This window comes from Epinephelus lanceolatus, chromosome 10 (genome assembly GCF_041903045.1).
Source record: "Epinephelus lanceolatus isolate andai-2023 chromosome 10, ASM4190304v1, whole genome shotgun sequence".
Lineage (NCBI taxonomy): Eukaryota > Metazoa > Chordata > Actinopteri > Perciformes > Serranidae > Epinephelus > Epinephelus lanceolatus.
Genome location: NC_135743.1, coordinates 16758921 through 16774303, shown reverse-complemented (window position 1 = coordinate 16774303; position 15383 = coordinate 16758921). Strand labels below are relative to the sequence as shown.

General features: G+C 42.0%; 1 protein-coding gene across 8 annotated transcripts in view; it reads right to left on the bottom strand.

The window, feature by feature from the left end:
- Window positions 1-11449: 11449 nt before the first annotated feature.
- The window catches only part of pou2f2b (POU class 2 homeobox 2b), a 65008-nt gene continuing 61074 nt past the window's right edge, over window positions 11450-15383 (bottom strand). For 6 of the 8 annotated variants that reach the window (XM_033639786.2, XM_033639787.2, XM_033639784.2 and 3 more), the window contains one exon: window positions 11450-14827. In XM_033639786.2, the coding sequence (XP_033495677.1) occupies window positions 14499-14827 (329 nt within the window). In that variant the 3' untranslated portion in view covers window positions 11450-14498. The remainder of the gene's footprint in view (window positions 14828-15383) is intronic. The other 2 variants (XM_078171683.1, XM_033639788.2) reach the window with 1 other exon arrangement.

Genomic DNA, 15383 nt, shown 5'->3' with positions numbered 1-15383 from the left:
GAGAGTGACTTTCATTTCTGAGATGATGTCAAACATTTAGTGCTCCAACAATGGTGCACACTAAAGTAATGATCCCCACCAGGCCCACAGAAAATAATTTGCTCCCTCTTATAATAACTATCTGGAGATACTGTGACATTTTGACTCATCGCTGTTACATAGCAACAACACTGAGTCTAAGAAAAGTACTTGTGTGATTATCTAATTTTGGAAAGAAAAAGAAAAACAACTATTAGAAGAATATGATTAATCTGACCTGACATAAACCATCAGCATGAGTTACAGTGTATGGAAGAAGTACTGTGTGTCTGAATGCTCTGTGAGAAATCTAGCAGAAGTTAAATGTCCAGTGTTTAGGGGGATATATTGTTGGAAATGGAAAATAATATGATAAGTTTTCTTTAGTGTATAATCACCTGAAAATAAGAATGGTCGTGCTTTTGTTTCCTCAGAATGAGCTGTTTATATCTACATAGGGAGCTGGTCCTTGTCTATGGAGATCGCCATGTTGCACCGCCATGTTTATAGAGTTGCCCAGAATGGACAAACCAAACACTGGCTCTGGATTGGGCCATTCACATTATCATGCTGGCCACTGTAGTTCATACCCCCTTCGTAACAAAAGTGTCGTAAAAAACACTGATTTTTAACGTCAACTGTTTTATTCAACCCGGTCTCACTCCGAAGGTGGCAAAATCTAGTGCTTGGGTGGTGACTTGCAGCGTCAAACACTGACATAGATAGCTGTCCTTAACAATGGCATAATATGTGGCTGGTCCCTGTTGTAGTTTAACCACACTCTCTGTGGCGGGGGGAACGCGGCGGGACAAGAACGAATGTTAATGCGGCAAAAGTCCATGTAGGGTGGGCAGGAGGCATGGTGGATGGGTCAAACAAAGACAGACCTTCACCCTGGAGAGTGGTGTTCGCTTCCTGTAAGATTATGAAGCCAAACCTGGTTCTTTTTTCCTAAACCTAACCTAAGGTGTTTTTGTTGTTGGAGGGAAAAAAAAAACGTAAATCTGCATTGTTGTACTGACGTAATGTGTTTATTTTGAAAGGGACTGTATGTGTATGGTAAATTTCCTGTGAAAATGGAAGTGTAATTTGAAAGAAAACAATGCATGTAACAGGTGGAACTTGACACGGCGTCCCAGAACATCAACAACCAATGCACCCAGGGTACCTTTCACATTGTATCTGGGCGTGGAAGGTCCATGACTAAACACTCATATGTGACGAGGTTGGAGTGAGAATGTGTTGTTTTATTCAGAAGTTTCAGCTGGAGAAGTTTCAGCTGGTTGCAATCTGCAATCCTCACCACTAGATGCCACTAAATCCCCCTAAATCTTACGGACTGTGTCTTTACGATGTTACTGTTTCCAGTATCAAGAATGAACCCTAAAGCTAAACCTGAGGGTAGATTACAAATAAAACTTTACACATTGTTGTTTTCTGGTTGATTTAGTATTTTCAGACTTGATATTTTAAATTTCAAATATAAAATGTGCAAATTCTTGATGGTGTCTTCTTCAGATTTCCTGAGGTGAGGTGGGGGTGATGTGCACACTGGGGAGATTCTCACTCTGTACATCAAAATTTGTATTTCTGCACTCAAATATTTTACATAAGATAAAATACAGAAGAACTAACAGCTAAGTGCTCTTGGAGTATCAAAGTTAAAATTACACATTAAGCAGAACACTGGCCCTTGTGAATTAATGTATTATTATTAATACTGAAGCATTAATATATAATTTTTATTTTGTAGTTGCAGTGGGTTGAAGTGGAACTAATTTTAATTATTCTATATACTGTTAGGTTGTAACTGTTATTAAATAAATGTAGTAGAGTAGAATGTACAATATTTCCCTCTAAAATATAGATGATTCACAGTGTTGTGTACACAGATGTCTGAGTACTGGATTAAATGTAGTTCCACCACTGAGTATATAAAACTATAAACAAAAGATGTCCTTAAAGTGGCTTCATTTTGGGAAAGCAGAAATATTACATATCAATGCGACAACACAGCAACACAGATCTACCCGAGTCACCCTGGTGATAGGATCACATGCTCACCATCGCCGTCCGTGACTCAACTTGGAGGTGGGTGTCTGAAAGCTGTCACACTTACACACTCCAGCATCCTACCTAATCATCCACCTACTGTGCCACACAGCAGGGTGGGGAGGAGGAGGGGGGGAGACAGACTGAAGAGGAGAGGCAGTTAACAAGAGAGGGAGAGCAATGAGCCTGAGGAGGTGGAGGAGGAGGAGAATGTGGAAGGAGACAACAAAACAGTCAGACAGACAATCAAACACTTCTGGATGAGAGGACAAGGCCAAATGTATGCGATGCTGTTTGTCAATTAGAAGATTTGTGCCCTGACTCAGCGGAGAGAAAATAAATGGAGGGAGAAATGAAGATGATCTGACTCCTCTTCTCCCCTCCATCAACAAGTCTGCAGAGTGAGAACTTATCTGCAGGGTGTGGGGACACAGGATGAGACTTTGCAGCCCTCGCCTACATGAGTTCCTCCTGCTCAGTGTCTCAGGAAATTGATCTAGTTTGGGTCGATGCACTGTATCACCGATCTAATACTGAGTAAACATAACCCCAGTACCCATCGGATAATACCACTGACATCCCCAAACAAACCTAAGACAATGGATTGTTTTGACCCAGCCAGTGTTATTTGCCCAAACTAAAATATTGTTCAGTGCTGCAATGATTTGTCGATTAATCACTTAGTTGCCTGACAGCATAACGATCCAAACACCCTGAATGTCAGATTTTGTTTCTTTTTTTGGGTCTTGTATCTTAGGCTGTGAAAAAAGTGTGACTGATAACCCAGGGCCTAAATGGGAGGGGGGGCCCTCAAAAAGCCAGGAATGAAAAGTTTTGTTTGCACTTTTTCATTTCTAAATAATTAGTGCCACAACTAATTCAAATTTGGAGGAATAAATCAGCTGAAAGACTGAACTTTGCATTTAAAAACAGTTGAAGCTCTCTGAACCAGAGTTGACCAAAGTCCTTCACAAGCATAAAAGAAACTAACAAAACACAGAAACACAGGGCAAACTAACAAAAACAATATGTGGAGTCAAGATGTCAAAGATCAGCTCACATTAAAAGCCATAGAAAAAAGGTACGTCTTTAGTAAAGTCTTGAAAGATTCAGCGGTCTGAGCAGTTCTTCTCTGCATGGGTAAACTATTCCAAAGGTTAGGAGCAGCCACAGAAAAAGCTCAGTCACCTCTATTTTTTAGACTAGATCTAGGGCCATCCAGCAACATCTGACTGGATGACCTCAAAGCTCTGACAGGTGTGTGGGTGCGTAAAAGCTCACATAAGTAAGGAGGTGCCGTGCCATTTAAAACCTTAAAAACAAGCAATAAAATCTTAAAATCAATCCTGAAGCGGACAGGAAGCCAGTGAAGTGAGAACAAGACTGGAGTGATGTGCTCATGATTTCTTGTTTGAGTCAAAATCCGAGCAGCAGCATTTTGCACTAACTGCAATCAACAGAGTGATGACTAGTCCAGACCCACATAAAGAGAGTTACAGTAGTCAAGCCCAGTTGTTATGAAAGCATGTATGACTCTCTCAAAATCTTTGTAAGACAGATACGGCTTGACGTTGGCCAGAAGTCTCAGCTGGAAAAAGCTGGTTTTGATAACAGAGCTAATTTGCTTGTCAAATTTAAACGTACTGTCAAAAACCACACCCAAATTTTTAACAAATGGTCGAAAGCAAACTGAGGGGAATGAAGAATGGCTAACATCAAGGGTGGAGCAAACAAGACTGATACAGAACAGGTGTGAAGGGAAGACTCTGGCAACAGGGAGGGACTAACGAGACAGGTGTGACAGAAAACAGGTGGGAAAACACATAAAGACAGGAAGTAAAACCAGACACAACACATGAGGAGAGAATCTACAAAATAAAACAGGAAGCAGATTAAACATGAATGAATAACATGAAACAAGGAACACAAACAGAAAACTCTCCACTCTCCACAGTATGAACAGTGGTTACATGAGCCTCAAAACCAGCCACAACTCAGCCCCGAGCAGAGTGACCGTTTAGTACCAGATCTGTGTGCTAGGTAACGCAACAGAAGGATGAGCAAAAATGGGGACGGTACAGAATGGTTCCATTGGCACCATCCACAACTTTTCACAGTGGAAACAGAAAAAAAGCATACCAAACTGAACTGTACTGCTCGGTGGAAACAGGCCTTAAATGCAGCCAAAGTCAAGTGAGTGACTATTTATGCTGCTGGAGGACCAACATACACTGTAGTGTCTTTCTCAAAGAAAGGGAAATCAGGGTTCCAAAAATTAAGAGAAAGAAAAAAATGAAAGGGAGAAAGGAAAGGGAAAGAAAGCAAACTGACTGTAAAAAATATTTTCAAAAGGTGTGTAAGAGAGACAGGGATCAAGAGAGGAAGGGCAGGGGGCCCACAGAGAACGCTTATGCATAGGGCCCAAAATTTGGTGCTACACCCCTGCTCAGATATGTTTTTATTCCATAACCACATGAACAGCACAAATCACCTGGAATCACAATTCACATCATGATTCCACCACCCCTAAATCTGACTCTGCATCCACACTCACGTCTGTACAGAAGTAGCAACCATTGCTCCCCAAAAAGACGGAATCATAAATGTGTCTTTCGTTCTCCTCATCCTCACCATCATCTGGTCACAAATTCACTGGCTTCCACTGCACATCGACCCTGACTTCAGTGTCCTCCACGTCTTTTTTCATTGCTCCTTTGCACATGTGCGTCAGTTCAGGACTGTGACCAATTTACACCGGAATCTGATTTTGGCCACATTTTAAAAAGTAATGTAAAAAGCCAAAAAAAAAAAAAATCAGAATTGAGCATGACTGACTATTTCTGACTGCTGGTTAGACAACACAAGACAAAACATGTGTAGGAAATTGTGATGGATTTTCAAATGTAGTGCCGATCAAATGATCTGCAGAGGGATCAATAATGAAAACAACTGTTAGTCACAGCTCTGAAACATGGTCACTTTGACCCAGAGTCTGACAAAACAAGCTGAAGTTTTACCATAAACCTGTCACAAAGCGACCTTGCACCAAACATATATAGCAATTTCACTGTGGCAGACAAATTTCCAATGTCAGAATAAAATCATGAGAGTTTTACCTCACTTCAATGATGTGCTTATTGCCAACAACCAACAGCTACGCCCTCTCCAGCACCAAACAAGAAGCAGCAAAGCGGGTAGACAGTGAACATGGAGAGGATGTCGGTTAGGCACAAGAACTTGGCTGTCTTGTACTGTTGAAAAAATGGAGAAACATCGAGTTTTGGAGTGAAATTTGGCGTGTGTCTGATCCACTCACTGGCACTTATTTTAGTAAGGAACCTCAATACAAAAACTGACAAGCATACTGTCATCATATGACAATTTTCGTCTTGTGTCTTCAAGGTCATGTGTTTTTGCAGACATGTTAGCAGTTGTTATCATGTTATCATCTTAAAGGGAGTTTGACATGATGTTTTCCACCAGGAGCATGATGGGAAATAATCTCAGGAGGAACTCTAGTTGTTGTCTTGCAAATTTTGTTAAACTCAAATTGTCTTTGGATGTGAGAGGGTGTTAAGACTTGAGTGTTTTAAAAGTATTTTCAAAGCCATGTAGTTGCATTGTGTAAAAATGCAAAGGGTCAGATTAAAACAATTTGTAACCACACTAGGGTTTTCAGCTAATGGTTTCATTAGTGATTCATCTCCTCTTCTGATTTATTAACTAATTATTGATCTAGACAACATCAGAAAACAGTAAAAGTAAAGTGCTAATCACAATTTTCTGCAGCCCAGAGCAACATTATCACATGATTTGTTTTGTCTGACCATCTGTCCAAAACCCAAAGAAGATTCGTGAGTTGGTGAGTATGGAGGACCTCAGGTGTCATGGAAATAATATTAAATATTTCATCTATTGATATCTGATTTGACAATATATTTCTCAAATGAACCAATTAATCCATCAATAAGTTTTCTCAATGGATATTTAAATGCTTGACACTTGTGGCCCTCCATAGCTAAGAGAGCAAAGAGCACCACAACTACCAGCCCAGAATGGTTGCTGATCTGAGAGGGAATATATCAAGTCTAACAGCACCCTCCTCTGGAGAAAAACAGGCATGACAAGTTTAAGTACATTTCCTGTTTCGGAGATGAGGTTTCCACGTGAAACCTGTGGTTCGAGACGAAAATTGACACTCAGACTCGAGACGAAACAAAACAAGACGCGGAGGAGGAGGATCATCTGTACAGTTTTTGTCTCCTGTTTTATTTGGATGAATGAAACACTTTCAGTTACAAAAATGACTTAAAATGAACAACACTGTACAATGAACAAGTAGAGTTATTTTTCTTCTTTTTTTTTTGGTTTTCAAGATAAATACACTAAAAGGCTAACTTGCTACCACAAGGGAGAAGAAGGGGGGAGACAGAAAGGGAGATGGGGATTGGAAGAGGGGAGGAGGGAGGACGGGGGGGCTGCTCACAGGATGGAAGACACAAAGGGAGGTGTGATGGTGATACAACCATACCTGCACACACACACTCACATACGCACACACTCACACACTGACTGACTGTTGTGACAGGGGAGAATTGAAGCTACGTGTACTAGGAAGTTGGCAAACAGTACACTACAGTTGACAGTCCTGTGTGGGGCCTTTGTTGCTGTCCAAACAAGGAATCTTTTTGTCTTGTTTTTTTTGCAAATTGCTGCAGCGAACCGCACCACTCCCACTTTCCAGCAACCCCCACCCAGTCACACACACACGTGCTCGCCCACAGGTGGAAATGTAATAGACAGAAGTCCTCCCCCTCTTTAACAGCTAACAACAAGAAACCACTTCCAGAGAAAAAAATCGTAGACTTCCCCTCGTCAATGTTTGACAGTTCACGCTTTCGCACATACACACACAGGCATAGACAAACACCCGGGGGTAAAGGTCAGACAGATAGACGTTAGGACCAAACATTGGGTGAACCAAATGAAAAGGGGGGGGGGGGGGCTGATGGGAGTCAAGCTGTACTCTCCGGCAGCACGAGCAGAAGGGACGAGAACTTAAGAAGGATCAGAACAGCTACAAAGATACCAAGAGAAACTTCATTATCATCATCATCATCGTCGTCGTCGTCGTCATCATCATGATCATCATAATTATGAGAAGATTATTTTTCCAATGACAAATACTTAAAAATATACATTTCATCATCATCTTAATTATCATTATTATCATTATTATTATTCCCCTTTGGATAGCCGAGGTTAACGCTTTAAAGACCGGCTTGCTAGGTGACGGAGGAGAGAGCAAACAGGGAAGGGATGAATGGATAGAGATAGAGATAGAGGTGAAAGATGCAGTGGAGGCTTTGTGTTGAAGAGAAGGTCAAGTTAGAGCTCTTTGGTTTTATTCTTTAACATCTGACTCGCTTTGCAGTGTTGCTGGAGAAACCTTTGGACTAAAGCTGTATTGTAGAAGAGAGAAAGAGAGAGAGGAAGAAGAAAGGGATGGAAGAGAGGAAGAGCACGTGTGGTGTGGATGAGAGTGGGTGGAGGAAGAAGAAGCAGCTTGTTTGTTTGTTGTTTTCTTTGCTCCGTTCGGCATGTCTCACTTTCTCCGACAACAACTACATCTCTCGTGCTTCCATGTCCAGAGGTATTTGCTTTCTAATGGAGTTTTCATATCTTGACAAGTTCAGGCATTGATTCTTGAATTTTGAGGGAATACTTTGACATTTTTGGACTTTCTTGCCGAGCTTTAGATGAGAAGACTGAGGTAAATATGTAGCTACAGCCAAGGGATCGTTGCCTCTACTTAGCATAAAGACTGGAAACAGGGGGAAACGGGTGGCATGACATCATCCAAATGAGGTGGCAATCATGAATCACTTTGGTGATTCAAATAGTTTTGTTTAGTTCAGTTTGACATTTTTTCCAAAGCTAAGTGAATGCATCAGCGCTCACAGCATGCAGGAAACAAACTCATCGCCATTCATATTCTCTATGTGTTGCTGTATTCTTCATTTCTTCATTTTCACTCTGTCGCTGGTTTAAAGTTCTCACATTACGTACCAAACTGTTCATGTACACGCTCAGCAGACACTTACACCATTTTGTAACAGTGTTATCACAGCATATGAGCCTTTAAACCAGGCAGTAATGTACTGTGAGTCAAGGCTGACCTTCGAACAATGCTCTTGGTCACCAGTGGGGGGAGTTCCACAGCTAAAAGCTACTGATTCAGTATATTTAGTTTAGTTTTAATATGGTGTTGAAGATTTTTTCACGTGTGCGGAGCACCCCAGTTGACAAAATCTGTCTACAAATACCTCTAATGCTCAGTAATTTAAGGTGAGACACCCAAGGTGAAACATAGTTTTAATGCACTGGTCAATTTTGAGGTTTTGGGCTATTTTGTCTTCTTTCAGACTAGTGGAAAGAAAACATCCAAAGTAAACATTAAGGTGTTCATTTTAGTTCAGATTTCTGTTTTGGAAATGTATGCAAAATGCGCATATTTAATTATATAATGCCTTTTTGAAAACAGGTTCCAGAGTGCAATTTTTTGGAAACAGCACCATCTGCATTGTCATGTAAACTTCCACCTTCAATCACTAGGCATGCGCAAGAAAGTTAGCCACCACAACAACAATGGGCTCTGTTTGTGCTGCTCACCCTATTGAATTTATCAACGCTCCTCCAGCAAAGTGTAGTTTTACTGTGGCAACTCCGCCTTGTCGTCCATGCAGACAAATGTTCATGCGGCTGCCATTTTGTTTGTTTATACATCATTGCTCTTTAGAAGGAAGCGCATGTGCACAGTTGTGTGTTGTTTTACTACAAAGTCACACTGCCAACTACTGGCCTGGCATGTATACTACAGCATTTTTGGTCATTCTTCCGGATCCGATTGTTATCAAAACGTTGTCGCCTGAACGAGGAACTTTATTTAAAATGAAAATGAGAAACGATTCTGTTTTTAGTGGATCGTTTTTGTGTAAACATGGCCTTAATGTAAGTAATAAACTGGGTAATATCTATATGTTCACCTGGGGTATCTCTCGGTTACGTACTTCGTTTACACTGTACAAAAAATGTAAAAATGCCAATTTGCTGCTGGAGCTATTTTTTGGACAGCTGCAATGACTTCCTGGAGTCATGTCGTCTGCACTCTCAGCAAGAAAATTAGTATTTCCTAAAAGTTAAGCTATTCCTTTAAAGCTCCTTTTATAGATGCTGTTGTAAAGGTACATCTCTGAGCCTGTGGAGACGATGCAATTGTGTGGAGAAAGGAAAAGAATCTTCTGGAGGAAAGTGGAGTTTCCGAACACTCCAGCGGACATCAGGGTTTTAGGGAGTGTGTGCATCGTGCTGGATCCCATGGCAGGGCATTGACTTTGGTATCATTCACTGGGGGGTATCCCCACCGGAGAGATCTACACTTTACATCCGGTCCCTCAAACCCTGAGGTTCGGAAATGCAGCGGAGCTCTTCTTCCATTTCCTCTGAATGCACAGAAAACAACAAAATGGACTCTTGGAGTTTGATCACATGCACATCTCTCCCTCCAACTTCCAACATCTCAACACACACCTAGTTGTGAGAAGTGTCTGGATCCGTCACCTAGCAACCCCGATCTCAGCCGTTCCCCACCTACCTGCCCTGCGGCGCTCCCTGCTACACATGGACATCAACTGGTCAATATGGCCCCTCATCAGGCAATGAAGACTTAAAGGCGAGAGAGGGCTTGGCGACCTTAGTGATAAAGTTGCTCTGAGGAATCTTAAAGCTTTTTTCAGCCCAAAAATGGATCCAGATTTGATCCTAGATCTGCGCCAAAGAGCAGCTTTAAGCCCACAGTCCGTGTTTGACAGGGAGGGAGCAGTGAGGGACAGATACGAGGAGAGGGCTGTGTTCAAAGCTCAACACAGACAGCGGGGGGTGTTTTCCAGGGGAACAAGGTGTGTTTGTGTGTGTGTGTGGACCGGAGCATGAACCAGTACGGCCTTTTGACCTTAAATGGCACCTTCTGAAACCCACGGAGAAAAACTGCAATCCAGTTGCTGATCTGTTCCCAGATCAGTCTCAAACCTCTGTGTTTACTTCCATAAGGACAACGACCATAGACCTTTACTGTGTCTGCACCCGGCCACACCAACACACTGTTCACGCGTACCCTGATCCCCACTTGAACCCCGCATTTTAAAGCATTCATCTATTTGGTTTATCATCAAAGAATATGAGGTATATGATGAACTATCTCTCTTTTACATCCTACAGTGGATGAAGAAAAAAGTTTAAACCAACTTCTAGAGAAGTGGAAAGAAAAAGAGACAAAAAAAAACAAACCCTGAAAGAGACAAAGTGAGAAGTCAGAGGGCAATTTACAGCTGGGAATCTAAAATCACCCTCTCCTCTCTTGTCTCCTCCTTTCCTCTTTATCATGTAAAAAACGTCAGCCTTTGCCCCAGTTGATCTTCTTCTTTTGTGTTTTTGGTTGTGTAGCTGTAAAGCTTTCAGTGTGTTCTCCCTGTGGAGAAAATATCGAGAACAGAAGCAGCACCGCGTCTGAAAGAACACCTCATGCTGTAACTCAGGCAGTTTTTCACACATAAATCATATTTATGTGTTCTCCATCAGAACAGAATTTCAACTTGCCATTTCCTGTCTTATTACCAGGAGAAACAAAGACTTGAGTCTGTCCGGAAAGCCTCTACCAAATTCATTTTCCTCCTTTGTCCTGGAAATAATGAGGTGTTCATCTGCACAGTGCTGCCTCTCATGACTGTGAGCTTCCTCTCCCCTTTAAGAGGAGAGTCGTCTCAGTGAGGAGGAGAATATCTTTATGGCTGACCATCCAATCAGCCATATTCTCTTAGTAAGTCCCTACAGGATCCGTGGTTGCATTTCGGTTATTATTTGGTTTAAAGAAGTAAGAAAGAACTTCAGTGAGGGGCAAAAAAAAAAATCCATCACAGATACATCCCAGAATATGAAAAAAGCACCTCTAGAAATAAATTAACAAATAAATAGCAAGGCAACAAAAAAGATAAGCAAAAAAACCAAACAACCCTAACCTGAATAAATAGTACAATCAAAAGTCTAAATCATCATTAATAAGAAGAAATAAAAAAAGTCCAAAGAGAGATAGTTAAAATTTTTGGTCTAAAATCAAGTTATTATCATCAATGTTTTTTAGGATCTTTTTTTTCTCAAAGTCTTTTTTGTAAGTTTTTTCTTTTTAATACATTAGCGATAAGTAAGCAGTAGAACATAGATCTTTTTTCTACAAAATCTATAGAAGCACTAACAGATACATTCCGTCTAAGAGTCAATGTGGAGAAAAGGTTTCACCTTTAAGGTGCAAACCCCACATCTAAAGTTTGGTTCGTGAGACGATTCTCGTGTGTCAACTGTTTTCTGGTGTGGATCAAACCAAATATTCTTTGGATACGTTTAAGTCCAACTCTCAAACCGTCAACTTGACTGAGGCTGCTGCTGTGTGTGTTATTCTGCGTCTGACATGTGTGTTAAGCCGTCTCTAGGGTCAAAATTAATGACAAGACATCACTGCAGACCCTTTTTACTTTTCTTTTTTTTGGAACCATTCGGCATCCCATTAACACTCACACAGAAAAACGCAGTGTCACCTCGGACAAATTGACCCATTTCTGTGCCCTCATGCAGAGAAGGCAGCACATGTTCCTCTCTACTGTGTTTGGTTTGGTTCAGTATTTGGTTTGGCATTTTTAAGGTTTTGCTATTCAACTCTTTGTTTTTGGCTTTTTGTGTGTCTTTTTTTATCTGCCAAGACAGTCTGTTTCTTTATCTAATAAAAATCTGGAAGCTAAATTTTCACAGTATTTTTTCCAACCACCTGATAAAAATCTCTAGCACGACTACGAAAAAAATAAGGAGCTCTTGTAGTAAGTAAGCGAGTACGTTATTCCAAATGAGTAGTAAGCACTAAAGTACAGTACATAAAACGGCATCAAGAGACACAGCAGAGATAAAACAATCGGAACCAACCAACAGAAAAATAAAAACAGATTTTTTTTTTTTTAGAAGATTTCAGTTCAGTGAGGTCATTTGCGTTTAGCTCCATCCAGGACCAGAGAGCTGAGCTGGAGAGGCAGAGGAGGGGAGAAATTGTCTGTCCTTCTGTCTGTCCAATCCCTCCATCCATGCTACACAGTTTCAGAGTGGGGCGAATGCTGCAGCCCTAAAGCTAACAGACAGACAGACGGCTTCATCTCTTTCAACACCTGCACTTTGTCCTCCTCCCCTCCTCCCTCCAGCCACATTTGGTTAGGGTTCTTTTTGGTTTGCTTCTGTCATTCCTTGGGTTTGGGTTTTTTTTTGGTTTGGGTTTATTTTTGGTATCCTTTTACAAAAAAAAAAGTGTGACGCCTTCTCCCCTCACTACAGTGTGTCCCTCCTTCGCCCTGCCCCAGTGTACCCTTCGTTCAGGGGGTTCGGAGTAAAGGATCAGTTCCCTAAATAAAGCTTCCCCCGTGGGTTTTTAGGACAGGCCAGGTGGAGGGGATTACCACCAGGGGGGCTGACGTCCTGTTCTCAGCCCCTCTGTGTCTTTATTGTGTTCACATGTCTTGGCTGAGGCTCTTTAAGAACAGCCCAGCCTTGAGAATGCTTTGGTTTCCATTTGAGAATTAATGGCAGTCTGAGGTGGAAAATGACAGTGAAATGTGATCGATGGAACGATGATAGAAACAGACAAATACCAGTAAACATGTCTAGACAGACAGGTGTCGGGGGCGTCTATGCTGATTGACGAGGCAGGAATGAGAGCCGGCTGTGACTAAACTTGGCTTTATTGACTTATTTAGCCTTCAGTCTCAATGGTTATTACTTCAAATCTCCAATCATGGCCCTATTTCATACTTTCAAAAATGGTCGACCACTCTTAACAAATGTCAATTTTCAGCGTGTGAAGTTTTTCCCAGGGCATGTTTCATTTAGCCACGGAGTCACCGATAATGGGTTATCTTTAAGAGTGAGGAAAGAGCGGTCTGATTAACAGCGCAAAATGTCACATGTTTAGGTCTTAACAAATTCATTCACACCTCGAAATCATCTCGCAGCGTGCCAACTCTATTTTGGATCTACGGCACTTGGTGAGCGTCTTTTCACCTGCGTCATCTCTGTTCCTGCAGAACAGTTAGAAACAAAACAGAAAGACAACACAAATGCATATGATGAGGACGATGATGATGATGACACTGATGATGATCACACTGCAGAAGCTAACGCTAAAACAAGCTGCAACAATAAATAGGAGTTGGATTGTAAAATGGCACTAATAAATAATTACAAAAAACAAATTCCAACTGTACTTCTCAAAGTGTAAAAAATAGATACTGAATAACAAGCCTCTGTCAAGGAAACGTGGAATAATAAAAGAGAGAGGAAAGCTATTCTATGCTCTTCGAACCAGAGGTAGGTAAAGAGACTAACGTGAAGATACAGCGGCAATCATTCATACATGAGCTCTCGACTCATTCAGTAACAATCTTTTACAAAATTATTCAATATATCTAGCATGAAAACCTATAAGAGACACATGAGTTGACACAGACAGGATGAGTCGATGGCAGGATGGATTGGCTCTGGATGTGTGTGTTGGTGTGTGTGTGTGTGAGTAGCAGTAGCAGTAGAGTCCTGGTCCTGGATAGCTTCAGTATTTACACGTCCTTTGAATAAAGCTTTTCTCTCCGTATTTTTGGTTTTTGGTATTTGGGATTTTGGTATGGTTGTCGTTTTTTTTTTTTTTTTTTTTTTTTTAATTTTGTCATTGTGTATTCCTCCTCCGCCTCCTCCTCAGGTAAATTTTTGGTTTAAACTTATCCTCCCTACTCCTCTTCCTTCAGACCCGCAGCTTTTCGAAAATAATTTAAAAAAAGGGAAAACGTAAGCACAGTCCTCCTCTCCATTTTTTTTTGTCCTTGCCGCCATTCCTTTGTCACATAGTAAAGTTATCTTTTGTCATTTTTGGTTTATGCACTTCAACATGCTTCTCCGCCGTCTCTTCCGTCTCTTTGTTAAAGAGTCATTGGTTTGTTTTCCCTCAGAGAGAAAGAGTGCAGAGGCGCCATGTCGATATCACGTGTTATTGACAAAAAGGTCCCACGTTGCCTCCTCTCCATCGGTTTGGATAGATAAAGATTTTTGGTTTCAATCTCCCCCCCCCCCCCCCCCCCCCCTTCTCCCCTCCTTCACTTCTCTCCCTCCCTCTCTCCTCTTTCATTCTGTGTATTTTTGGCATCGAAAGACTGGGAGAGAAAGAGAGAGAGAGCCACTGTGAGAAAAATAACGGAAGAAGAGCGCAAGAGAGAGAAAGAGATAGCTTTGGTGTGAAAGGCGAGGTTCTCGTTTCCTTCTCCCTCCTCCTCTCTGATTGGCCCTTGGCGCGGTCACTCAATCTTGGCCCCGCCCAGAGAGGGCGGGCTGTGTGCCATTTCGCTGGAGGAGCAGGAAGAGGCGGGGCTGGAGCAGGGGGAAGGGGAGCAGGGGGTGGGGCTGATGCTGCTGGCCGAGGGGAAGGGGGAGGCCTGGGAGGCTTTGGCTACGGCGGCGCTGACCATTCCGGCACCGGGGTTCTGGCCCATGTGGAGGAGGGCGGGGTGGTTGAGGAAGAGGGAGGAGGGGAGGCCCCCTGCCTGGCCCCCAGAGGCCCCCAGCATCACCTTACTGGCCCCCTCAAGACTGGAAAGAGGCAGCTGGCCACCACTGGCTGCTAGGGCTGAGGGAGTGAGGAGAGAAGAAGTGAGGAGAGAAGAAGTTAAAGGAAAATTCCACTTTTATAATATAGCAGGATAGTTTTTTGGTATTATTCTTAGCATAGTACTACTTGTCACTGTGTATTCCTCATCACCTCCTTCTCAGTAGGTTAATCTTTGGTTTAAAGTACTCCTCTTCTTTAATACCCTTTAGAAATTAAGGCCCCGTTTATACGACAACGATTTCACTGAAAACGGTAAACTTTAGTTGCGTTTTGGCTGATCGTTTACAGGACAGCGGCGTTTTGGGTGGCCGAAAACACAACGATTCGAAAACGGGTTCCAGAGTTTAACTTCTTGGAAACGGCAGTGTCTCCGTTGTCATGTAAACTTGCAATATGCAGTTCCTCTGAAAACGGAGACTTTTCGCACATGCGTATTATGGTTCCAGTCACTAGGTATGCCAACTGTCACAACAACAATGCCGAGCTCTGTTTGTGCTGCTCACCCTGTTGATTTGAAGTGAAGTGTAGATCTGTTACTGTAGCAACGCCACCTCGTCGTCCATCCAGACAAAGT